This window comes from Gossypium hirsutum, chromosome D05 (assembly GCF_007990345.1).
Source record: "Gossypium hirsutum isolate 1008001.06 chromosome D05, Gossypium_hirsutum_v2.1, whole genome shotgun sequence".
NCBI lineage: Eukaryota > Viridiplantae > Streptophyta > Magnoliopsida > Malvales > Malvaceae > Gossypium > Gossypium hirsutum.
Window position 1 is genome coordinate 64887516 of NC_053441.1, and position 26160 is coordinate 64913675.

The window sequence follows — 26160 nt, forward strand, 5'->3', positions numbered from 1 at the left end:
GGAATACATTTCCCTATGGCCATGCGGAGATGAAAATATCACGAAGACATAGGTACGGATGTATCCCGGAAGCGATTCACTATCCCATGCGGAGGTGAAAACCTCACGAAGGCGTAGTTTCTCACTCCCACTTAAAAGGTGTGACCAACGGTCATGCAATGGAATGTGCGGAGGTATAAAATAAAATACAGAACACGATAAAAATGTAACTCAAAACAAAAGATGAGAGGATCGTAAATTTAAATCGAATTTTCAACTTTCGACAAAAGACAAGAAATAATCAACACGTGGCTTGACTCTCTTATGTTTCCCCAGTGGAGTCGCCAAGCTGTTGACACCATTTTTTTGAATGAAAACGGGGTCGACTTGGATTTTAAAAAAAATGAAAACGGGAGTCGCCACCAATCCTTTTTTGACGAGGTGTGATCGGGTCACCTCAAAAAGTGGTTGTTTTTAATAAATGATTTAATTTTATTAAAACAACGATTTTGGTCTACGAAATTCAGAAAAATGAGTTCGGGAGTCGGTTACGCACGAGGAAGGATTAGCACCCTCGATACGCCCAAAATTGGTACCTAGTTGATTAATTAGTGTCTTAGTGTCGAAAATTAAAAATTTGAAGAGTTTAAAAAAAAATACGATCCTTAAAAGAAAATCTGATATCGCGAATTGAAACATAAGATTCTCTCGTTCCGAAGGAATATCACATCCAGCACGTTAGGACACGATACTCTAAACCATCGAAACCAAGATCACCTTATAGTTTAATGAAACCATACTTTGAAGCTTTAAGAGGATATTTGGCTATTTAGTCAAACGAGAAATCGAAACCCAGCACGTTAGGGCACGTTTTCTCGAGTTTCCAAACGCGAAATATTGCCTTATTTAGAAAAATTTTCCTTTTGGTGTTTAGTGTCAATGCTTGACAAAACAATAACGAGTACGACAAGGTGAGCAAAGTAAGGTGAGTAACAACAATGCAATAGGCAAAATGAAATGACGAGGCGATTACATAAACAAAGCATACAAATAAATAAATAGAACTAACATTTAAAAAAAACACAAGTGTACACGAATAAATAAACAAACACCAAATAACAATGATGACAATAAATACAATTATGTAAAAATGTATATGCATGTATAATTTTAAACCATAAAATAAGAAATGCATATAAATTATAGAATATGAAAACATAGATAAATATATACATATATGTGTAAAAAAATAATATTATAAAAAAGGGTACGTATGCATGTATATAAAAAAAATAAATGTATTAACAATGAATATAATAAGGGTAAGGAAACAAGTATATACACAATATATATGTAACGTGGTACTAAGGACATATGTATATACAATACGGTATTTAAAATAATATTTACGTAATACAAAATATAATATTAAAAGGTATATGTACATACGTAATATATAAATACATATATAATATAATGTTAAAATATTTATATAATACTAAAATATTTAGGTAATATATGCGTATATTGAAAACTAGTAATAATGTTACCGAGGTATATACAAATATATCAAGTATATATATACGTATTATAAATATATAAATATATAACAAAGCATAAACTAATAAAAATAATAAGAATAATAATAATGATTACATTGGAATATAAAAGAAACAAACATAACATTAATAAAATATTAAAATAAAGTGAAATAAAAATATTAAATATGAGAATATGTATAGGTATACACGTACATAATAAAAATATATACTAATACATAATAATAATAATGGTAATATAAAAATAACAAGGGTATTTAATAAAGATATAAAAATCAACAAAAAAGGACTAAAATTGAATTAAAAACAAAGTTGTGGGGCCAATTTGAAATGAAAACAAAGAAAAGGGACTTAATTGTACGCGCGTGAAACGTTGGGGGACCGAAACAACAATTATTCCTTTCCTTTAAAACGCAGCACATTGGCGGGGACTAAATCGAAAAGCGCGAGAAATTATAGGGCCAAATTGAAAACCATAAAAAACTTAATTGTGAAGCATCAGAAAAGCGGAAGGACTGCGCGCATAAATATCCCATTCAAATGAAAACACGCGGATCCTCTAGCGGGTCGGGTCGAATGGGTCGGGCATGGCCAAAACGACGTCGTTTTGGGGCTTAAGTGTAGCCCCCAAAACGACGTCGTTTTGGGAGGGCTATATAAGGCCTAAACTAACCAAAAAAAATCATTTGGGGAGAGGGAAAGAAAAAAAAAAAAAGAGAGAGGGGGAAGCTCGCCGGCGCCGGCGCCGGCCACCGCACGCGGTGGCCGGAAAAGGTAAAAAAATATTTTTTTTATTTTTTTTGTTATTTCCTTTTTTATAAACTTATACTATGTGAAAATATATAATAGATGAGTTTTTGAACAATAAAATAAAAAAAACCTTAGATCTGGCTGCCCTTTTCTGTTTCGGATGTTTTTCTTTCTTGAATCTACTTTTTTTTTGTATTCTAAGTAGTATTACAACTGAAAAGAATGAAAGGAAAAAAAAAAATCCCCTTTGTGTCGTTCTTGATCTTGGCTTTTTAAAGCCGATTCATTTCTCTTGTTTTTGTTTCTGTTTTGTTTATTTTTTGCCCCATTCCTCGCATGCTTCCTTTTGCTGTTGTTTCTGTTCTTGTTGCAGGTGGTGGCCGACAGTGGTGGGGTGTCAGACGGTATGGGCGTGGTGGCCAAGGCGCTTGGGCGGTGGCAGCTGCAAAGCATGAGGCTAGGGTTTTTTGTTTGGCTGAAACTAGTATAGTTTTGGGCCATTCGGGCCTCATTTGGATTGGGTCTGTTTTTTTTGGGTTAATTTTGTTGTAATGGTCTGTTAACTCTTTATTGGTCTTGGTCTATTTGGGTTTTATGGTCTGGGCCCGGGCAAAATTTGGGTCTTACAAAGGATATAGTTGGTGCAAATGAAGTTAAAGCCTTTCTGCTGTGTCTTCATAATTTCTTGTTTAGTAGTCTGTCAGAAAGTTTTTCCTATGGTGAAAAGTTGCATTGGTATGTGTCTGTCTTTATGATTGTACCAATTCCTCTGTATTTCATTGCATTTTGTACTATTTGTAAGGGTTTAGTTCGAGTGTAACATCTTGTATGGTGCAACTATGTATGTCTTCTTTCTTGAATTTCAATTTTTAGTAAACATTATACTGCTCACCATAAAAAAAGATACATGAAGAATTACAAAATATTCAATTATTCAAGTTCGAGTTGCATTTATAAACACGTGATGATGATGAGAATTCATGAACATAAGGTATGGTTTGAGCCCTTTTGCCATATGCATTTATGTTGCAGGCGTTCAAACATGGAATAATTCAACCTGCCTTTGTGTATTCTTAATTTTGTGCCAAACCTATATATCTATCGACAAATTTAAGAGTCATATTTACAATAGCATTGCAGAGTAACATATTTAAGATTGGATTACACTGTCAAAAGATTGCAGCAACGATGAGATTAATCCAATTACAGGAATTGGTATCCTAAATGGCTTTTAGGTACGTAGCTTCATTGACGGTACAAACTAGTTAAAATTTCCAGCATTCATGTCTTTGTTTTTCCCTCAAGTAAACGTAGTCAATACTGCAAATGGTGTGGAAGTATTGTACATTGTGGCGCAAATGTCCAAAATTTCCCCATTGCTTGTAAATTAAGTTTGGGTGAGAGAGATGGGAGGAAGCAACAGCAAGTGTGAAGTCAATAGACAATTGATAGTCTTAGCCCTTTTTGTGGAGTTAAAGTGTAGTCAAATATAGACAATTGATAGTCTTTATTCTTTTGTGTGGAAAATTATTTGGGACCAAACTTGACGTGTTATAAGGAAGAAGACTTCGTAATCTCATGAATGTTAATTATTTTACTTCTTTGGTAAAAAAAAGTAATTAATTTTATGAATGAAAAATATATGGTAAAGAGGAAGTAGTTGTTGATCACTTTCAAAGATAATAAAAAAAATATTATTTAAAAATCAATTGAAATTATTATTTTAAAGGGAAAACTCTTTGGAGAAGATGATCATTTGCTTAAATGGAGAATATAATATATATTTTTGGTTATGTAAGTTTAGTATTTACTTCTTCCTTATTATTCATATTTAGTTTTTTTAAAATTTAATTTAATTATTTTATTTAGTTTTTCACATAATGTTATTTTATACATGCGGACTTGATGAATTAAAAAAAAAATTACGTGTCAAATTTTCATTGGTTGGTCTAATAATTCATTAACGGTGTTAATATTAAGTACCATAACAAAACATATATTGATAGTTCACGTACCACATTAGACATTTTTAAAGTACAAATACTACATTAGACATTTTATAAAAAGTACATGTACTATGATAGAACGTACATATTAATAATTCAAGTACCACATTAAACATTCTATGAAAGTACCGTTACGAAATGTGAAATTATCTCTTACAAGTATTTGATGAATAGGTATATAAGGACAACCAGAACGACAATTCCAATGACAGCTAAAGGCATGCACATACACGACCATCCGCCATTGATGTGCTTGTTCAGAATTCTCGTGTTTTTCTGCACTCTCTGATACAACAAAGAAAAAAAAAACACAATACAAAATTAAAACTTTTCTGGCCAGAAATGATCCGAAAATTTTAAGGGTAAACTATATTAGTAGTCACCCAGCTATTAATAAATTTCTTTCTTAGTTACTTGACTATGAAAAGATATTTTTGTATATTTTCGAGTTTCAAAGACATCAACCGTTCTAGCTCAGGCTTGGAAGGAAGACACAGACCCGGGGAACTTGTTAGCATCATTTTTTGAAATTTTTGGTGAAGTATGTTATCATTTACTCCCAAACCTGAGCTTTCATTCTTCCTTTGATTAAATTTCACCTCTAAAAGCTATGGTTTTTGAAGGAATTTGTGTAAATTATCCCCATAGTTTTTTTCAGTCTTACTGTGTTTATCTTTATAAGTCTTCTTTTTTTCCTTGCTCATAAATGTATTGTAGTTATCAAAAAATATATTCTACTTTAGATTTTATTTATATTAAATTTTAGGTTAAATTCTGCTATTAGTCTCTGTACTTTACGAAAATGATAGATTTTGTCCATATACCTTAATTTGATCAATTTTAGTCATTGTATTTTTTGAATTGGTCAATTTTAAACCATTTACTTTTTGAATTTTGAAATTTTAGTCTCGATTCAAATAATAATAATAATATTTCTTTTGAAAGTTTGAAAGTTATAGAAAAATTATAAAATATTTCTTTTGGTACAATAATTTTTATAAATTTTTTTTACAAAATTTATATTTATTTACATTTTATATAATTTTCTTATGACTTTATAAAATTTTATAATTTTTTATATTTCTATTTTTTGTATAATTTTCTTCTGCGTGGAAAATAAGTTGGCATTATGCCAAATTCCACATTCATACATATAAAGGAAGCAAGAGCAAGTCAATATACTTTGTAATCTCATCACTTCTTCTTTCTTTAGGGAGTTCAAATGAAATACAAATTTTTGGTAAATCAACTCTTCATTTTTATGAATAAAAATTATATGGTAAAAAGGAAGTGGTGTTAATAATAATAAAAAAGATCAACAATAGAAAACTAATAAAGCAATTTAGTCTATGATCTGCATAATATATTACTACAAATGTACCTACAAAATATTGAAAGAAAACTAATAAAGAAATCTGAAATTTTAATAAGGTTCCGCAAATTATTGGACAATAGACAAAAACTAAAATGTTGCGTTAATTTGTTTGGAATTATTGGACATTCTTCTGCAATGCTTCGAAAATTTTAATATATGTTTTATTTTTAAAATTTTAAAATTTAAAAATCAATTAATTGTTTATATGATATCGATATGTATGTTTCGTCAATAAAGTTAACAAATGTTAATTTTTTCATCCATTTTTGGATGATTTGATAAATAACGCAAATTTAAAAGCACAAAGAGTTGAAATATTAAATGGAGAGTTAAAATGACTCTTTTTTTAAAAAAATAAAATTGAAGGACCATATAAGTGATAATGTCAAAATTTTTTTACAAAATTTCATCTAAAGAAGAAGATGCAGTTTACCGGATAGTTTTCTTGCTGTTAATAGAAAATGACATATTTAATGGCAACCAATTAAAGTTTTGTGGAAAATATGCTTCTTGGATAAAATTATTCAACATACATGCCTTGAATTTTGTGCAATAAAATAAATCAATATAGGCCACACATGCTTTGAATTTTTAAGTAGTGCACAATTTTGTTCTTTTGTGTGCAAATATAAGAGTAACATTTACAATAGCATTGCAGAGTAACATATTTAAGATTGGATCACACTGCCAAAAGATTGCAGCAACGATGAGATTAATCCAATTACAGGAATTGGTATCCTAAATGGCTTTTAGGTACGTAGCTTCATTGACGGTACAAACTTGTTAAAATTTCCAGCATTCATGTCTTTCGTTTTCCCTCAAGTAAACGTAGTCAATACTGCAAATGGTGTGGAAGTATTGTACATTGTGGCCCAAATGTCCAAAAATTCCCATTGCTTGTAAATCAAGTTTGGGTGAGAGAGATGGGAGGAAGCAACAGCAAGTGTGAAGTCAATAGACAATTGATAGTCTTAGGGTGAGTTTGGATGGGCGGTGCGTTTATCTGTGGTTAGTGTAAAAATAGTGGTGGCGGTGAGATTAGTTACTGTAGCAACACTGTAGCGTGAGACAAAAAATAGGCTAAACGCACTGCACCACACTCAATCGCCCATCCAAACCCACCCTTAGTTTTAGCCTTTTTTTGTCGAGTTAAAAGTATAGTCAATAGACAATGAATAGTCTTAGTCTTTTTTTGTGGAGTTAAAAGTATAGTCAATAGACAATTGATAGTTAAATCTGTAGCAGTCTTCTTCCTCTTTATTCTTTTGTGTGGAAAATTATTTGACACCAAACTTGACTTTTTATAAGGATATTTGGCTAAACGAGAAATCGAAACCCAGCACGTTAGGACACTTTTTCTCGAATTTCCAAACACAAAATATTGTCTTAATTTAAAACTTTTCCCTCTTTTGAATAATTGTGAATACAATACCTAAACGATGTGTATTTTGTTTATTTAGGGGTAACATAAAACGGTTTATTATGGGTAGACCTGTCCATGGGCCGGGCGGGTCGACCCTGCAGGACGGCCCGCCCGAAATATGGGAGGGTTCGGGTAAAAATATAGTCCCGAAATATGGGCTTGGGTAAAAAAACGAGGCCCATTTAAAAAATGGGCCGGGCTCGAGCTCAACTTTTTTAGCCCGGGCCCGGCCTGGCCCAGCCCGAATATAATAAATATATATTTTTAATTTTTAATTTTAAAATACTTTAAATATATATTTTTTTATTTTTTTATTTTTAAAAGATTTTTTGTGTTTTTTAAAAACCGGGCCGGCCCATGGACAGGTCTAATTATGTGTATATAAAATACATTAAGTACCATTTTGGAAATGATGGAATGATAGGATGCTTATATAGAACATAGAATGACAATTTATGAATAAAATGTTACAATAATGAATGACAAATATGCAAAAACAAAAGAGCACATAATGTATATCATTTTAATGCTAACATTAACCATCGAAGCAAACAAAACAAAATATCATGCAAATCAATTCAAAGTAAATAATAATTTAAAATAAATAATTTACAAGAACAATTCAAAAATAAATAATAAAAGGCTTCAAATAAACAGTTTATAAAAACTTAAAGTGAATAATAATAGTTTAAAACAAATAAATAAAGGACATACAACAGTTTTTTTTAAATAATATATATATAAGAGTTTAAAAGATTATGTACATATAATGGTTTAAAATGAATAACTTATTAAGAGAATTAAATAAATAGCATATAAAACAGTTTACCATAAATGATAAATAATAATAATAATAAAAGAGTTTTTGGAATAAAAAAACAAATAAATAAATTAAATGGACCAGGGATGATACTGAAATCGAATTAGAACCTAGGGGTTTAAACCATAAATAAATAAGAATTACTAAGGACCCAAATAGAACGCGCTTAAAGGAGGGACTGATTGGGAAAATATTCCCACGCCCTGTGCGCGGCGTTCCATCTTGGACCAAAGTGGAGCAAATAAAAAAAAATTACATCCCGAAATTAAAAAGAAAAAAATAGTGAGGACTCAATTGCAAAGCTTCACGAAAGTGGAAGGAACACAACGGTGAATAGCCCATTTTATTCCAGAACGTGCGGACCCTTAGCGGGTCGAACTCGGGCGCGCGGGTCGGCCACCCTCGAAACGGCGCCGTTTTGGCATCTGGGGGGGCCGAATTGAAACGGCGCCGTTTTGTTTTTATTACTCAAACCAAAAGTTTTTTTAAACCCTCATTTGCTGCCCCTGTTACAAAAAAAAAAAAACTGGAAGCCCTTTCAGCCCCCTCCCATTATCCGGCCATGGTTTGGTTTTGGTTTTGGCCATTTGGGTTTGTACTTGATTTGGTTTTGGTTATTTGGACCATATTGGGTGTAATTTGGGCCATTTGGGTTTGTAATTGATTTGATTTTGGTTATTTGGACCATATTGGGCCCCGGGAAAAATGGGCTTGTACAATGATCTAACCTTTTTTTTATTTTGTTCTGTTTTTAATTTGTTATGGGATTATATGAAATGATAATTTTTTTATTTCCCATACATATTAGTTCTTCAACAATAACATATTCGAGATTTTTTTTTCTAGAATTTTTATATAGAAGTTTGTATTTTTAAATTAATTTTGAGTGTTTTTTATAATTTTTATATAGAATTGAGGTAAATTGGCAAAAATATATATACAATAACAGAATACGAATATTGTTATTATAGCAACTAAAAAGTGTCATTTAACAATAGGGTGACCAAATTGTATCTTTTTTAGTTAAGTGACCAAAACGAAGATTTGCCCATAGTTCAGTGGCCAATTATGTAGCTTACCCTTTCATAATTAAAAAAAATAGTTGTTAAGTTTTTCTCAATTTTGATATTAAGTAAATTGGTTCATTTTAAAAAAATCAAAGCAATTTAATCTTTGTTAATTTCAAAAGTGAGCAACTAAGGACAATTAATCACAATGTCAATATTTTCCATCAATTGTACATATTTTTATTGGCATAATAACAAATTTAGCTCTCAAACTTTACACATTCTGTCAATTTGGTCTTGATTTAACAAATTTAGCCCGCTACAATTACATATTCTATTAACATTTACACATAATATATAAACATCGAGAGCTTAATTTGTTATTATATCAATAAAAATTATGTACAATTTACAGAAAGCATTAACACAATGATTAATTGTCCTTAGTTGCTCCCTTTCAAAATTGATAATGATTAAATTGCTCTAATTTTCTAAGAGGAACCAATTTATTCAATATAGAAATTGAGAGGGACGAGAAATGTGTTTTTATCCATTTTAGATACCAACAAGTGTTTGGCGTAGTGGCAAGACATGTTACATTCTCAAGGAGAGAATGCGTATTCAAACGTTGGAGATAACAATCTTGTGTGGGGTATCCACGAATCTCGAACACGGATTGTAAAACATATATAAAGAATAAAAAAAGTAACATCTTAATTTAAATAATTAATAAATTTTAATTTGAAAAAAGTATTTTGAGAAACATAAGTTTTAGTAAGTAGCAAAATTGAATCGATAAAACATGTCCAATATATCAGAATCATAAAAATACAACTTAATTAATTTGAATTTAAACTTAACTCAACTCGATTTGATTATAAAAAACTGGTAAGTTGAATCCAAATCCACATGATCTTGAAATGATTTGAATTAATTGTCAAACCCGAACGATAAAACTCGAAATGATGCAATCCAAAAACACAAATCAAGTGAACTAAACTATGAAAGGAAAAAAAAACCTTACACCGACTCAAATCCAAAATAATTTAATCCTAAAATAACCCAAATTTTATATAATAAAAACTCGAAATAACCCAAAAAATTTTAAATTAAAATTGACCCGACCCAAATTCATACCAACTAAAATCAATCGTAACCACCTAATTAAAAGGCATGAAATGAAATGATGTAAAGAGAAAATCAGAGAAAACCAAATAGAAAGTAACAAGCTTTTTTCAGGCATGAAAGTAATAATTGAAAGCAAATTCCGTACATTCACGACATGCATAAAACAACAATGGTTTTTAGAATTTGAGTTTTAGTCCCTGTACTTTAAAAGTTATTTTTTCTTAATTTAGAAATTTTAGTTTAATCATTTATGTTGGCTGTAGTTTCCGTTAGCTTAATCAACATGTTAAATTACTAAATTTTGACAGAAAATACTTACGAGTTTAATGATTGTACGGAGATTTTTAAATAAAAAAGTCGGAAGACTTAATTTCTAACCTTTTAAATATAGGGACTAAAAGCATCTTTTAACTTTGATATTATTATTATAAGCAGGGATAATGTCACTTTTGGTATCTGTACTTTCATAAAATGTCTAGTGGTACAAGTACTTCGAAAATATATAATGTGGTACTTGAACTATCAATATGTGTTATTATTATGGTACATGTACTTTGAAAATATTTAATGTGGTACCTAAACTATTAATATATGGTTTATTATGATACTTGGTAAAGACGGACTATTATGGTGGCTTAGGGGGCTCTCTGTCCTGCCACCCTTGCAAAAAACAAAACAAAAAAAAAAGTTCGAAAATTTTTTAAAAAATTTCAATTAAGCCCCCAAAATTTTTGAAAATTTTCATTATACCTTTTAATTTTTTTTTGAAAATCTTAATTAAGCACTCTTAAAATTTTGAAATTCTCATTAATCTCACAAAAATTTTAAAAATTTTTATTAGACCCCTAATTTTTTTAAAAAATCTTATTAAACCCTTAAAATTTTAGAAAAATTTACCTGTCCCCTCCCCCCCCCAAAAAAAACCTAGTCCCAACTCCCAGGATCCGCCATTGGTACTTTGTATTAACACTAATAGAAAATTACTAAATCAACTAATGAAATTTTGACACATAGAACCCTTTTTTTTAATTATCAAGTCCACGTGGATAATATAAAAGTGAAAAACTAAATAAAACAATAATTAAATGAAATTAAAAAACAAATAACTAAACATATGGTTAACAAAAAAAAGCCCGTACTTTCAAAGATATTAAAAATCAATTGAAAATATTATTTTAAAAGGAAAACTCTTTGGAGAAGATGATCATTTGCTTAAATGGAGAATATAATATTTTTGGTTATGTAAGTTTAGTATTTACTTCTTTCTTATTATTCATATGTTTAGTTTTTTTTTTAATTTAATTTAATTATTTTATTTAGTGTTTCACATAATGTTATTTTATAAATGCGGACTTGATGAATTAAAAAAATTACATGTCAAATTTTCATTGGTTGGTCTAACAATTCATTAACGGTGTTAATATTAAGTACCATAATAAAACATATATTGATAGTTCACGCACCACGTTAGACATTTTCAAAGTACAAATACTACATTAGACATTTTATAAAAAATACATGTACTATAGTAGAACACATATTAATAATTCAGGTACCACATTAAACATTCTATGAAAGTACCGTTACGAAATGTGATATTATCTCTTACAAGTATTTGATGAGTAGGTATATAAGGACAAGCAGAACCACAATTCCAATGACAGCTAAAGGCATGCACATACACGACCATCCACCATTGATGTGCTTGTTCAAAATTCCCATGTTTTTCTGCACTCTCTGATACAACAAAGAAAAAAAACACAATACAAAATTAAAACTCTAAACAACCCAAAATTGTTTCGAGCAAGAAATGATCCGAAAATTCTAAGGGTAAACTATATTGGTAGTCACCCAACTATTAATAAATTTCTTTTTTAGTTATCGACTATGAAAAGATGTTTTTGTATATTTTTTATGAAGATTTGTTTTGTTTTAGTTTTTTAGGTGAAAGGGTCACAAAAAAAAAAGAGATCAAATTACACAATGCATAAGCGTTGACGCAACGTATAATGTTGAGGTTAAAGTTGCTATTATGCTAATTTTAAAAGCTGTCATGCCATCTTTCCATTAGATATTTAATGGTTGATGATCAAAAAAGAAAAAAAAATCAAATAGTTGGATGATCATTTGGTTGAGTGATAAAAAAAAAAACTTATCAATAGCGAAGTGTTTTACCTGTAGGTGAGAATCGGTGACATCGACATGTTGGCCGAGGTCGTCCTGCATGAGAGAGCAGAAGATAATGTAATGTTCATCGAGTATGAATTGAAGGTTCTCAATAAGACTATTGGAGAAAATACAAAAACATACAGTTAGTGTGGTATGCAGATCAAGTTCTTCGCTGACCGCTAATGCGATGTGCTTCGTGCTTACGAGCGTTTCCTCCAACTTCTCGAGACCCTCATCTTGCTCTGCTCGTAAACTCAGTATCAAAAGTCGGAGCAATTTCACAAAGCTAGGATGAAGTAAAATAACTTGCCTTTCATTATTTGTCGTTGAAGACCGATAAGGCCGGAGTTATCCAAACCGATTGTTCTACTCATAGTATCTGGCTTAGTTTCTGGCCCTAGTAAGCTGTCTCTATTAGCAAAGTTCGACATGTTGAATGCCGAAGCCATTTGATTCGATTTTGATCTCAAATTCGTGACCATGTCTTTGCGCCGATTCATCTCCTTATCTGTTCTGTAACCAACATATCAAGCATCAACAAACAGTCAAAACTGGTTTATCGAACCAGTGTCTTATAAATACCCTTGAAGACATATATGATCAAAAAACAATAATCCAACATCAAAGCCAATTTATCATCCATATTAATTTGTATTTGAATATGTAATCGAATATCGCAAAGCCAGTTTATGGTTCACAATAAAGTCATTCGAATACCCAAATCGAACATCGAAATATTGTATCTTATAAACACCCTAGAATACTTATAGGTAAAAAGATCTCTCCAATCTTTTTTAATTTTGAAATAGAGCAAATTGGCTTCTCAATAAAATTAGAGAAATTTAATTCCTGTTAATTTTGAAAGTGACCAACCAAGGACAATTAAGCACAATGTTAATGTCTTTTGTCAATTGTACATAATTTTGATTGGTATAATAACAAATTTGGCCTTTGATGTTTACATATTTTTTCATTTTGACCTTAATTCTAATAAATTCGGCCCCAACATTTACACACTTACACAAATATTGAAGGATAAATTGCTTTAATTTTTTTTAGAGAGGTCAATTTGCTCAATTCCGAAATTCAAAAGGACTGGAGAAGCCTTTTTACCAAGACATAGGATCGAAAAACACTAATCCAACATCAAAGCCAACTTATCATTCATGTTAACACGTATTTGAATATGCAATCAAACATCGAAGCAACATCAAAGCCAATTTATAGTTCATGATAAAGGCCATTCGAGTACCCCGATGGAACATCGAAGTATACCTGTGATATAAACACCCTAGACGATATATACGATCAAAAAACACAAGATCCAACATCAATTCACTTCAACTAAGGTGACTTACAATGGCTTCCCAGTAGGTTTAGACAAGAGGGATTGCAATCCATCGAGTCGAGTCCCTAAGATCGTAATCTTCCTTCGAATAGCTGAAGCGTGACGCTGTGTTTCCGGTCCGGACGAAGGCAAGGAACCCTTGCCGGATATCATGCCATTGATATCATCTGCAATTTTTATTGCATCATTGTATTCTTTTATCCATGTATGTGAAGGAGATGCCATTAAAACCTTAAACAATAACAATAACCAAATCAATAGACTGATTCTTAAGGACCTATATCTAATAATAATAAAGAAGAACAGATAAGAACTGACTTAAGCTACATTTTTAGCTTTAAAATTTAACAAAAAAAGCACTTGATTGAAAACCCATTAAGAAATGAAAAGTTTCAAAAAAACTCATACCATAAAAATGTTAGAAAATGATTGAGATTAGCTAATTTTTCTTTAATTGAAATTTGGAATGTTGATTTGGGGAATGAAACGAATGCTAAGCGACAGAGGCCATGGCGACATTAACAAAAGGCCAGTCCAGGAATTATTTGCTTTCTTTTCTTTCTTTTTTTTTTTTCTAAAGTTTGTTCCATTTCTTTTTTCAATTAAATAATTTTAGGTGTTTAATTATTAGTTTTAGATTAGATATTATAAAAAAATTCGAAACTTAAGATTATGAACCCAATGTGCTTAATTATCACAAGGATATTCCGAAAATAGGTAAAAGTAGGTTCCTCTATTGGAAGTCAGATTATATTTTATCTCATTTATTCAAAAAGTAGGAAAATTAGTCAATGTACGTTAAATCAAAGATTGATATTCTTTATTAAAAAATTCATGTTCTGGAACTTGAGTTTGCTGGAGCAAAAATTAGCTAAAAACACTCCAAATCAACTCCAAAAATTATTATATCGTATTGACAAGATTCAAATCAATTTTAAAAGATAATCTAATCTTATTTAAATTCAATTTTAAGTCATACAAATATTCAACTCGAATCAAGAACCAAAGATTAACTTAAAATATCAAAATAGTTTCAAATGTCCATGGTTATACAAGCCAATATACTCATAATTACTAAGACTAGCCTAAGCCTTTGTATAAATGTCAAAATACTAAGAAGCAAATACAAATCCTCAATTTACAACCCTTAAACCGAGTCGATGATGCAACCCTCCCAAGATACAATCTTAAGCTTCTTAGAAAAGCTTTCCACCTACACATTTAAACAACTAACGCATTAAGCTCAAAGAGCTTAGTAATTACACTCGAAAATTTCCTACTTAATCCTTATCTCATATTAGTGTTGAGCTTTTATTTTTAAGTATTGAATCTAAGTTTGTTTATATCACTTAGGGTCAAAGTTCTTAAGCACAATTTCAACTAATTAGTCACTTCATACACTAGAGGAGTTTACCATTAGCTAGGTTTTTCATTCTTTTATTGATCAATCACTTGGGTCACCTAGTCATTAGTTCTACCAATTACATTATGCACATATACCACTTATCCCCACATGCTTATCTATTTCATTAGAGTCATAATAGGTTTGCTTGCTCTTCACTAATCATTTCAATATCAAATTCTTATTTAATTGTTTTTAACTTGTAATTCTTAAATTTGCTCACATTTAATTCCACTTATACCCAATTTTTCATTCTTTTCACATTTTAATCAAGTCACTTTATTTATAGACATTTTAGCATATACCATTTCTATAAGTTCATTTATCAACACTTATAAACACTTAGCCCTACTCTAGTGGAATAGGACATGGATACTCGAGATTCCAACCGATCACACCATATGTATTGCACTAATTGTGCATATAAACTAACACACCAAACACATAACAATCTAAGGTGCACCGAAGTGCTATTTCATAAGGCATCACATTGTCAAACCAAAGCGCGCACTAATTCCTATGGCATGCCAATTGTACATAATTTCCTAACTGTTCTACCAATCTTACTAAGGTAAAAATTATATTGTTGTTCATAGCATGTTTTCATTTTCACACATGTACATATTCATATATATACATACACATGCTCAAAAATCCCTATGTACTGCCACATTCATTTCTAGGGATGGAGCAGAACTAGTGGGATGACTTTCGTGGTTTTTCATCAACAACTCATTATTTTGTTCAACCACCTAAAGGTATGAGATTAATTCAAACTATTTCTTAAAATCCTTTTCATGATATTGTTGTTGCAAGAGCATATTAGAAGTGTGAAAGGTTGAGAAAGTTTTCTTTAATAAATCTGTATCAGTAATTTTCTATCCACACAAATTTAATTGAGAGGTTATTTGAATAATTCAAAGTTATACTCACTAATTTGAAATCTTGCAATTTGAGGTGCATCCAATCATAACAAACTTTAGGAAGGTTTACCTTTTTTTATGGTCATATCTTTCTTTCAAATCATTCTACAATTCAAGTGGATCTTTTATGTTCAAATATTCTGCCTTCTACAATTCAAGTGGATCTTTTATGTTCAAATATTCTGCCTTCAAGATGACGACGGAGGAAGATCATAGCTTTGGTTTTGTCTTGAGATTCCTGATTGCCAATATATTTGAAATATATATATATTATTTTTCTAGAAAGAAATATAAAAATAAAAATAAAATTTATCAAAAAGTTTGAAAGAATGGTGATGAAAACATACCAGATGATACACTGGTTATATAAAATTTCTAGCATAAAATAGTTAGAATCTCTGAAGTAGGCTGCAATGAGACAAAAGATCTTCTTTCTAAAGAGATTTGATTCGAAACTATTATATGTCCAAGGTCCAATATTGAAATAATTTCAGAGGTTTTTCTTGACTTTATCTGTGTCAGCACACCATTCGAAATGCTCGACTCTTTTTCAAATTTGAATCTATTCATTTAGAATCTGGATTTTTCTATTTTATTTTTATTTACTTATTTATTAGAGGTGATCATGGGCCTGGCTGGTTGGTCTGGCCCAGCGGTCCGCCTGAAATATTAGAGAGTTTAGGTAAAAATATAGGCCCAAAATATGAGTTTGGGAAAAAAACGAGGCCCGTTTAGAAAATCGGCCGGGCCTCGGGCAAAATTTTTTTGGCCCGGGCCCGAATATAATAAATATATATTTTTTTAAAAAAAACAAATTTCTCATTTCCCCTCCCCATTTCCCATTTCCCATTTCCCTAAGCCCGTATATTTTGAAATTTATTTTTTTATTTTAAAATTTAGAAATACTCTAAAATAAAAATAAAAATTCTTTTTTTAACTCTTTATAATTTATAAAATTTTAAAATAGTAATGGTAAAATTACATTTTGCCCCTCAAATGATAAAAAAATTAATTTAATCTTTTAAAAACGGGCCAGGCCAAGCCGGACTCGGGCTTAATATTTTTCCCCGGGTCGGGCCTGGATAAAATTGTATGCCCATTTTTTGGGCCGGGCCAGGCCCGGGCATAGGAAGCGGGCTGAAATTTTTTCTAGGCCCGGCCCATGATCACCTCTATTTTTATCTTTCTTTTTTTGACAAAAAGACTTGATTTTTCCAATCCAATTAATATAATAATAACACTATCTTCTTATCCTGGAGTCTAAAATCATCTCATACTCCTACCACTGTTATATCTTGTTTTTACTCTGATGGTTCCCTCCAGCCGTAGCCTGTGCCACCTTATTGGCCAACTTCTCTTGCAATACCTTTGCATCTCTGCTCATAAGACATAATTTATAAAACCACAAGTAGAAAGCGAAGGCGCAAAATTCACACAATAAAAAAAATTATAAAAAGGAATTTAAAGAAAGAAAGAAAGAAAGAGGGGACCTTTCATGGTGCTGCTAAGGGGCTAACGCCTATTTTTTTATAATTTTTTGAGTATTTTATATATATATTTTAAATTTTTATGTATTATAAGATTTTTAAATTTAATTATATTTTTTAATTTTTAGAATCATGACCAAATTGGTATAATGTGTAAATACTAAGGGTCAAATTTGTTGTATTTTTTTAATTAGGAGTAAATTAATTAAAATGGGTAAACATTGAGGGCTAATTTTGTTATTATAACAGGCAACGTCAGCATTCCATCTAGTGATAAAACTCATTTTAATGGTAGAGTGACTAAAATTGACAACTTATCAAACATGAATAACAAATAATAAAATTTTAAAATAAGTGACCAAGATAAAAATACAAATAAACTCAGAGGACTAAATAGGTAGTTTGCCTTTTATATAATCTCATTAATTTTCTTTTCTAACTATTTTAAAAAGCAAGATGGGTTCACCTTTGTCTTTCTTGGGGTGGATTCTTATTGGATTTCTGAAGCTTGTTTTTTCATGGTAATGTATATTATTTAAGTGTGTGATTGGGTTAGTGTCATGAGTTAATTTGGTATTAATTTAATTAAGAAAATTATTAAAATAGTCTTACATATTTTAAATAAGTTATATCGTTATAATGATACTTTTGTCTTTTTATTTATTTAAAGAAAAATTCCTAAAAAGTTTATAAATATTGAGTTTGAACTGTATACCACTAACATTTATATTATCTCATTTTACTATTTTAACCAAAGTTTTATTTTTATATTTTTATATATTTCGATGTAATTGCACAATTTTTTTCATTCACATTATTTGTATATATTATTAATATTATTGATTGAGTTAGTGTCACAAATTTACTCGATATCAACTCAAAAAAAATCATTTTACTCACACTTTAAACTAATTTTTTTAATTTTAATTTCGTACATATTACATATATGTTGTTGTTGTTGTTATTATTAGTTTCAAACTTTACATTTGATTGAATGTTAAAACGCATGATGACAAATTTAGTCTTTAACAATTACACATTTATCAATTCGACCCTTACTTTTTCTTTAACTAAATTTGACCTTCTAAAATTTAACCATCAAACCTTTCAACTCCTTAAAAATACTGATTAAAACATTAAATTTTTAAGTATGGAAAGCTTGCATAACAATCGATGATGTATACTTCATGTTTTTTTGTTTTTCCCGATACCTTAACCAATTTCCAGTCCCCAATTAAAACCCCCTTTTTTTTCTTTTTTTTAATTTAAAAATCCCACTCCATGTGTACCATCAGTGAAGTCAATAAAACTTGCCTAACAGTACAAAATTTGATAACTGGTCTCTTTTACACCAGGAATTGAACATGATAAAAGTGGTAAGAAGAAAAAGGGAGCAAATGTATAAAATTTAACTCTGTTTATGAAACATTGTTGAATGTATATCCAGTTCGACATTTAACAGTTAGTAGGGAATGTTGAAAAAGCAAACAATTTCTTTAGCAACAGGGATGGATAAAAGAAATGGGCCAACCAGCCCTTTGATTAGATTAGATCGACATATAACATGAATTTTTCCCTCTAAACCCGACAAAAAAAAAACATATGGAAAAATGGATCATCATTTCAACAAAGAGGGGAGTTTTGGTTGTTCCTTTCTCCCCCCCTTTTTTTTTCCTGGGGACTGGTAGGTCGGAGTAAGAATTTAATGGCGCCAACCTGGTTCTCGTTACGGATTATTAGAATCTGAAATCCGGATCCACATCCATTGCCCAAGCAAACTTTGCCAGAAGTGACTTGTTGAATATCTGTGAAACAACATCATACAATCAAGAAATTGAATAATGTGTGTCATTCTGATAATTATAACAAACATGGTTTTACCTTCTCGATGGGAACTTCATGCCGCTTGCACCATGCAACCGTGATTCGAGGGTCAAGGTAATTGATTTTGGATGTGCCCAGTGCTACAGTTTTTAGATCCTCTTTAGTCTGCATGTCCCGTTCCATCTTCTCAATCTTTACATTTGTTTGAGCTATCTTTTTCTCTATCCTGCATCGAAAATGAATCCATAAAAAGAAGTTCGATTGTAAAATTTGCATGGAAGCCTTTAAGAAAAAGAAAAGGGAACAAGCTATATTACGCTTCAGGGGTCAAGTTCCTCTTCTGCTTCCCATCAGCATCCTTCAATGGCGGCTTCCCTTTCTTAGCCCTGTCCAAATCAGTTTTTAGCTCTTTTAGAACACCCTACAAGCAACAAAAAAAGGTCAGTCTGATAGATATGGGATGGAAAAGCACCAAATTGTAAGGAAAAGCCAAAGTGACTATGTTGCTTCGACTCTACATTTTCTTCAAGTACCCATGTTTGAACCCAACATATATTCATAAAAGGGTGCAGGGATATGATCCTCCGAATACATGTAAAAGCTTAGAAAATTCAACATACTTGTGCCGGACACATCTATTGTTTTCCAAGAAAATTTCTAGCGAGAGTTATTACCTTGAGTTCTGTTATTTTCTCGGTCAGCCTTGACATTTGCGCACTATGAGATTTTGAGATACTGCGCTGATGATTACAAATGATTGCAACCTGCAGGAAAAACAATCAAACTTCTAGATACAAGAAAGTTAAGCAGAAAATAGATAACTTCATCAGCTCAGCATCTAGCCAGAAACAGTCCTTACCTCCTTGTTTGCACGCTGATAAATTACTACTTTTTCTGCTACATCACCATCTTCGGTTTCTTGATTTAACTGCATTGAAGAAAAGAAAATCTAAATAAGCATGAAGCTAAAACTTTCTTTTAAAAAATTAATCCAACCATATCACACAAGTACAGACACTGCAAAAAGCAAATTTCCATGCACAGTATTGACACTCCTAATCTTGTTACTCACTACATTGAAAGTTCTCCTAAATATATTTTATATATAATTGTAATCGTTACAGTCCAATATATTTGTCTCATACACTTATTGATGACTTGCAACTAGGGTATGCACACAAACAATATTAGAGTAAAATGCATGCAGGTCATGCATAGGTTGACATACCATATCGTCCAATGTAATGGAAGCATTATAGGTACGGAAGACTTTCGCTGTAAGACCAGGCATGAGTTCCTTCAAATGAGCATTTAGTTTACTCGTATCAAGCTCATCAAAAAGATCATCACTTTTGCTTTTCCCTGCATAAAAGAGAGATCACACCCTTTGGCTTAAGTCATATCATATATGTCTCAATTCTAGTCACAGGTAGTCAACAACTTACTAGTTTGAAACTGTCCAATTGCCTTGTATACAGGAAGCTCAACCTCTACCGTGTTCACGTATTGGATCGAATCTTTACCGAGGAAGTCAAACTGAATGAATAAAACAAGGACAAAAATGTTGACAACAGTCTCAGCTAGCAGATAAATGACTTGGCTTCCACAGAATTCAACAAAACTAACGAGTTTTAACAGGCAAATTCCCAGAAAAAATAGGCCCATTCTAACAGTTACCAAAGAAATACTATCTTTTCTCGGAGCATATTCCAACCTTACCTTCAATTTATTTGGAGGAATACATTCCACATTTCCTACTTTAAGCGTGCAACAACCAACGGTATCAGCTTCATCATCATCCTGCAAATGGCCAACCATAACATAAGGAATACCCCAAAAAAAAGAGGGTTGTCTGAAAGTTTTCTTCGTAACTAAAAGTTAATAGGACCCAGCAACTTTCAAGACAAACATAGATTATATATTGGTTATCAATATCTTTCAACCTAAAAGATAAAACAAGACCTAAGTAAAGACTACTACATGAAGTTGAAAGAGTTAAAAGGTCAAGAGAGAAGGAGACCAAAAAGAACTAAAAAAAAATAGAAAAGCAATAGTTCAAAATGATTCAGTGGAAGATGCAATCAACTTTAACCCTTTACCCTTTAGCCTTTCTGCCCTTCTGCTATTACTAGGAGCAGCCACTAACATTTTCCATAAACATCAATAGAATGCACATAGGACCACCAAATATAATACCTGACTAACACAAAAAGCCTAATAAACTACATCAGCTCGGACATTTTATTTCCTCCATTGAATTCAATCCTACCCACACAATTAATGTACAAAGAGATGTTAACGCACTTGCACAAGTAAAAAGAAACACAAATTAGATTATCCATGGTAAACATGATATACCTTCTCATTACCCGCCCTAAGAGCTAATTTGTCAATTAGATAGGTAGCAACTGCTATTTGCCTCTTTGTAACATCTTTCGCTGTAAAATCCTTCGTATATGCTGCTCTGATGTTCTTGATATAGTCCTGCATTTAAAGTGCAAACATCCATTTATTTATATAGGGTTAACTAAATAAAAACTAAAAGCACCATCCTATTGCTTATTACCTTCAGCAGCCTTGCTTTCTCATATTTCTCCTTGTCACTTTGCCCTTTCAAAGAACTGCTAGCAGCCAAAAATACATATTTGAATTCTTTTGGATTAATGGGATCATTCCAGAAAGCTAACCATGTAACAGTATTGTCATGTTTTATATCTTTCCATCTGCCAGTCAGACAAAAAAAGAAATCTCAAAGTTAAGATCATTAGATTGAAAATAACCTTCAATCTTTATGTATATTATAGAAAATAAATGCTCTTCTTGTCTCTTAAGTCTTAACCTTTCACCAGGGATTGGACATTCTGGAATTGGGGCATCCTTTCCGATATTAATGGTAATGTCACATGGACGAATACGTCTTTTCAACTTTCCCATCTGAAAGCAACAATAAATAGAAAGAGCGTCATATAAGAATCCTATAAATGGAACTATGCGACTAAAGCATAGAGTTTTTTGCGACATTAAAGTTGTCACACATGTCATCAATACCTTGGGATGCTCTCCTCGACCTCGGAAAAGTCCAGGTGGTTCAACTCTGAAATTTCCTACCTGCAGTTAAAAACAATCATCTGAATTAAATCCAGAAGAAAAGAAAGTAGTTTTAAATGGGATAAATCAAATTCTACATTGAAGCTAAATCTTCACCTTCTCTTTGACACCATCTACAATAGCCCACATATACTTTTCCTCCTGCTTCAACTTTTCTTCTTTCAAAGCCTTCTTCTCCTACAAACAGTAACCATCCTTAATGATTGTAAAACCTTAAGATAGAATTTACTTTGAAGGAATAATACGAGAACAGATATCTAGGTTCTAAGATAGATGTCATAGAAAAAGCTATAGTATATTGAAGCCAAAAATTATTTACAACCAACTTACTTCAGAACTCATTTGTTTCTTCTTCTCTTTCTCCTGCAAATGCCACTCATAGATTGGAGTGAAATCACATTTGTCCAAGCTCTTAATGACATGGTTTCTACCCAGTAATTTACTCCAATCCTCCCAGAAATTCTTCTTGAACTGTGGTTTACTCATGTAATCGGTCTCTTGCATTACCGCAAACATTGTTGCCACCTGCAGAATGGAAAGATCACATTAAAATATCCACTAAAAATCTTGCAGACATTGGTCCTCACGAAAACACACGAAAACAGAATTGACATATAAACATCAAATATATTTAGAGAGTGAAAAAGAGACCTCCTCTTGTTCAGGAGTTAGATCCACTGGTTGCCCATCATATAGCATCTTAACCCCATGAGGCTTGTATGGAGGAGGGAATATGACACCATTGTGAACCAAGGTACTCCATTTTTTCTGTCCATCACCAGAACTAGGCGACAGCTTTGTTGACTTGCTATATTTAGATTTTTTCATATCTTTCTTCGACTTATTTATCTTTTTAAATGATGAAGATACAACCTTGGTTGCCTTTTGCTTCACGGATGATGTTTTACTGACTGATGAAACCGACTTTTTTATCCGTTGGGAAATTGGAATATGATCATCTTCATCATCTTTTTCTGCTTTCACAGTAACTTGCTTGGTTTTCATCGTTGTAGGAGTATCTGAAATCTTTGGCTTCTTAGCATAAGACTGATCTGATGAATTGCCTTTATCAAGAGGTCTCTTATCTGATAACACGGAACACTTTTGCTGCTTGTCCTTCATGATAGAACCATTCTGCTGAATTTTAGAAGGCAGAGGTTTCTTCTCATGAGATCCATACGGCTTACTGCTCGATGTCCCAGTATTGGACTTCATGCTGAACCTCGCAGACAAAGGAGCATCATCATCTGGATCTTCAGCAGATCCTTTTACCTCAATTTTTGGTACCAATCGCTGTGACTGGGCAGGAGTTGAAGTGCTCACCCCTTTATTGCCCTGGCTTGAGATCCCCTTAAGCCTTGCACTCAAAGGTTTTGAGTCATCGTCGTCGTCATCGCTGTTTGTTTCATCAGTACATTTAATCAGGCTTTTCTCTTCCTTGACAGCAGTAAACTTATTCTGCTTCAATGCTTGTTTTGACTGATCACTTAATGAAGTCGATGCCTTAGAACTAACCACTGGTGACCTCACTGGTGATGCCTTGGCGGATGAATTAGATGATTTCGGGCTCAAAATAGGTGATCTGGTGGGAGGTGACTTAGACGGCAGGATTGACTTGTTGGTCCGGGCAACGGAATTTTGACCATTAGGAGATTGTAAACTGGAGGCCTGTCTCCCAGACTGTCCATCAGACCTTTGAGATGATGCCTTCTTTACTTCTGAGTTTAACTGATTTTGCTTAGAGGACGAGGTATTACTCCTCTTGAAAACTACGGGCCCATCGTCATCCTCATCATCATAGTCATAAACATGTTTGGAAGGAGCCTCAACAGCCATTATCCAACCACAAACTGTGTTGGCATGTATATCAAATCAAATATCTGATTAAAACAGAATTCCAATTACTTTGGCAATAAAACATACTTTACATCTAAAACCCTTATAAATTGACAATAAATTAATTGAACAGATTATAATTACTGTACAAGCTTAATTGCTAAACCAATTATGCAACATACCTAAAATGCCAACCCAATAACTCGAAGAACCGTCAGAATCCCCACAAATGAACAAAGCCTACCATGCATATCCACATACAAAAAACCATCCCCCCGGCGTTAAATCATCCTAGCAATGAAATTAAATGGCTAACAATAATGGCGTAAGCTCGAGGAATGACCAGCAAAACAAACAAGAATTCCAAACAAATTCCATTAGATACAGAACACCCATTACTCCAAACACCCCAAATTCAAAAGGCAACCTAATAATAAGACCAATAATAAAAGAATCCACAAATGAAAAAGGCGTTTTCCTCCAAACCCATATGCATACACATGCAAATAGTCACCAATAAGAGCAAACTAATAACCTTCTAAGTTCAACCTAACTTACAATGCCAAAAAATTAGGCAAAAAGCTTCAAGCAATGATAAACCTAAGCAATAACAATGGACCGATTGAAGCTTATAATCTTTGCTCCTTTCCCCCTAAATAAAACAGAGGTTTTTGCTTAAAAAACTTAACCCAAAAAAAATTCCAAAACAGTGAGCTAAGGTATATAACCTAACCCAAGAGAAAATTATCGAATTTAAAACATTGAAGCAATAAGAAAAAAAGAAGATTAACAAAACAAAAAAAAAGTTCCCAATTTTGAGTGGAAGAAAACCCTAAACATGAAAATTTTATGGGAGGCCAAAACAAAAAGAAGGGTGCTGAAATTAATGGGGGAAAAAGGGTTACCTTTAAAACAAAAAGATCAAAGCTTTGATAAGAGAGTGTAGATCGATTCAACCCTTGCTTTATTTCTTTTGATTTCTTAGTTCTTCTATTTATCAGCGGTTTTTTAAATAAAAAAAATGGAAATTTTTTCTTTGTATTTTTTTCTTTTTCTTTTTTCTCAGATTCTGAGCTGTGTGTTAAACTTCAACCGATAAAGTTTAACATATAGACAAAGTTGTGCAGTTTTGGTAGGAGAACAAAAGGTAGCTCAATGGGCCTTGGGCCTTGGGCCTCTTTGGGGATATTATGGGCCTTGTGCCCATATGATTTTAAATTTTTATTTTTACTTTTTTATTTGATGTATTTTTATGTATGTAATTAATATAAATACGGTAAACTACACTGATAATCACCAAACCACTAGTAATTTTTCCAGCCACTCAATTATTAGGAAATTTCTTTTTTGATTACCGAATTACGAAAGTTACAATATAGTCACTCAGCTTTTCAATTTTATCTTTTGTCCCTATCAATGAGCTAACGGTGGTAGGTTTAAAAATTAGCATAATAGCAACTTAACCTTTAACATTTATAAATTATGTCAATTTAGTCTTGATTCTAAAAAATTTAACCCTCAACATATACACATTGTGCAATTAAGTTGTGTTTTTTTTTTTTGCGGTTTTATTTTTCTTTGTGACGTCAAGGGTTGATTTTAAAATAATGAGAAAATATCAAAATTACTATCTTGGGATTTTTGGGTTTTTCATTTTTTTTTTGTATAGTTTCAATCAAATTTAGTTGATAATTTTTTTAGCTTTTTAGGTGAAAAAAAAAAGAATAAAAAAGAATAAGAAGATTAAATTACACAATGTGTAAATGTTGAGGGTTATATTTTTTGGAATTGAAACAATGCATAAATGTTGAGGGTTGAAGTTACTATTATGCCAATTTTAACTATTCTATCCATTTTGGGGTGATTTGGTAAAAAATACAATTTTAAGAACTAAAAGAGAAAAGAAATTAAATGAAGGGTTAAACTGTGATTCCATGTCATCCATATCCCTTTCTAATAGGAAAATGAGAAATGTCATGTTTTTCCTCGTGATTTGTATTAGCAATTTTTAGTTGA

The 26160-nt window shown here is 31.7% G+C and overlaps 2 protein-coding genes across 9 annotated transcripts; both read right to left on the reverse strand.

Moving 5' to 3' along the window:
• Positions 1–11517: 11517 nt before the first annotated feature.
• On the reverse strand, positions 11518–13952 carry LOC107902895 (syntaxin-51). The gene is made up of 5 exons (XM_016829001.2): positions 13575–13952; positions 12527–12729; positions 12358–12458; positions 12223–12267; positions 11518–11784 (listed from the first exon to the last, which is right to left on the reverse strand). Exons 1-5 carry the CDS (start codon positions 13787–13789, stop codon positions 11653–11655), a joined length of 696 nt encoding a protein of 231 aa, XP_016684490.1. The 5' UTR covers positions 13790–13952; the 3' UTR covers positions 11518–11652.
• Positions 13953–18753: 4801 nt separating this feature from the next.
• On the reverse strand, positions 18754–25262 carry LOC107903422 (DNA topoisomerase 1 alpha). Of its 8 annotated transcripts, none has more exons than XM_016829465.2 (17): positions 25050–25259; positions 24327–24435; positions 22960–24188; positions 22639–22833; positions 22405–22485; positions 22249–22308; positions 22040–22134; positions 21767–21923; positions 21559–21684; positions 20920–21000; positions 20646–20736; positions 20429–20562; positions 20060–20128; positions 19875–19964; positions 19518–19621; positions 19258–19426; positions 18754–19181 (listed from the first exon to the last, which is right to left on the reverse strand). In XM_016829465.2, the coding sequence occupies exons 3-17, from the start codon at positions 24142–24144 to the stop codon at positions 19113–19115; spliced, it is 2706 nt and encodes a 901-aa protein (XP_016684954.1). In that variant the 5' UTR covers positions 24145–24188; positions 24327–24435; positions 25050–25259; the 3' UTR covers positions 18754–19112. The 8 variants fall into 8 exon arrangements, with proteins under 8 accessions (XP_016684954.1, XP_016684959.1, XP_016684955.1 ...); XM_016829470.2 differs by having other exon boundaries at positions 22960–24158; positions 24327–24384; positions 25050–25245; XM_016829466.2 differs by having other exon boundaries at positions 24327–24384; positions 25050–25245.
• Positions 25263–26160: the final 898 nt, after the last annotated feature.

Excerpts from the sequence above, each read along its gene's own strand:
- LOC107903422 (XM_016829467.2), bottom strand. The coding sequence starts at position 24,144 with ATGGCTGTTGAGGCTCCTTCCAAACATGTTTATGACTATGATGATGAG. Across the intron at positions 20,737-20,919 it reads TTCCTCCAAATAAATTGAAG|TTTGACTTCCTCGGTAAAGA; the intron begins GTAAGGTTGGAA and ends TTATTCATTCAG. Across the intron at positions 19,182-19,257 it reads ATGAAGTTCCCATCGAGAAG|ATATTCAACAAGTCACTTCT; the intron begins GTAAAACCATGT and ends GTTGTTTCACAG.
- LOC107902895 (XM_016829001.2), bottom strand. The coding sequence starts at position 13,789 with ATGGCATCTCCTTCACATACATGGATAAAAGAATACAATGATGCAATA. Across the intron at positions 12,459-12,526 it reads TCAACGACAAATAATGAAAG|AGCAAGATGAGGGTCTCGAG; the intron begins GCAAGTTATTTT and ends GTTTACGAGCAG. Across the intron at positions 11,785-12,222 it reads TCACCGATTCTCACCTACAG|AGAGTGCAGAAAAACATGGG; the intron begins GTAAAACACTTC and ends TTGTTGTATCAG.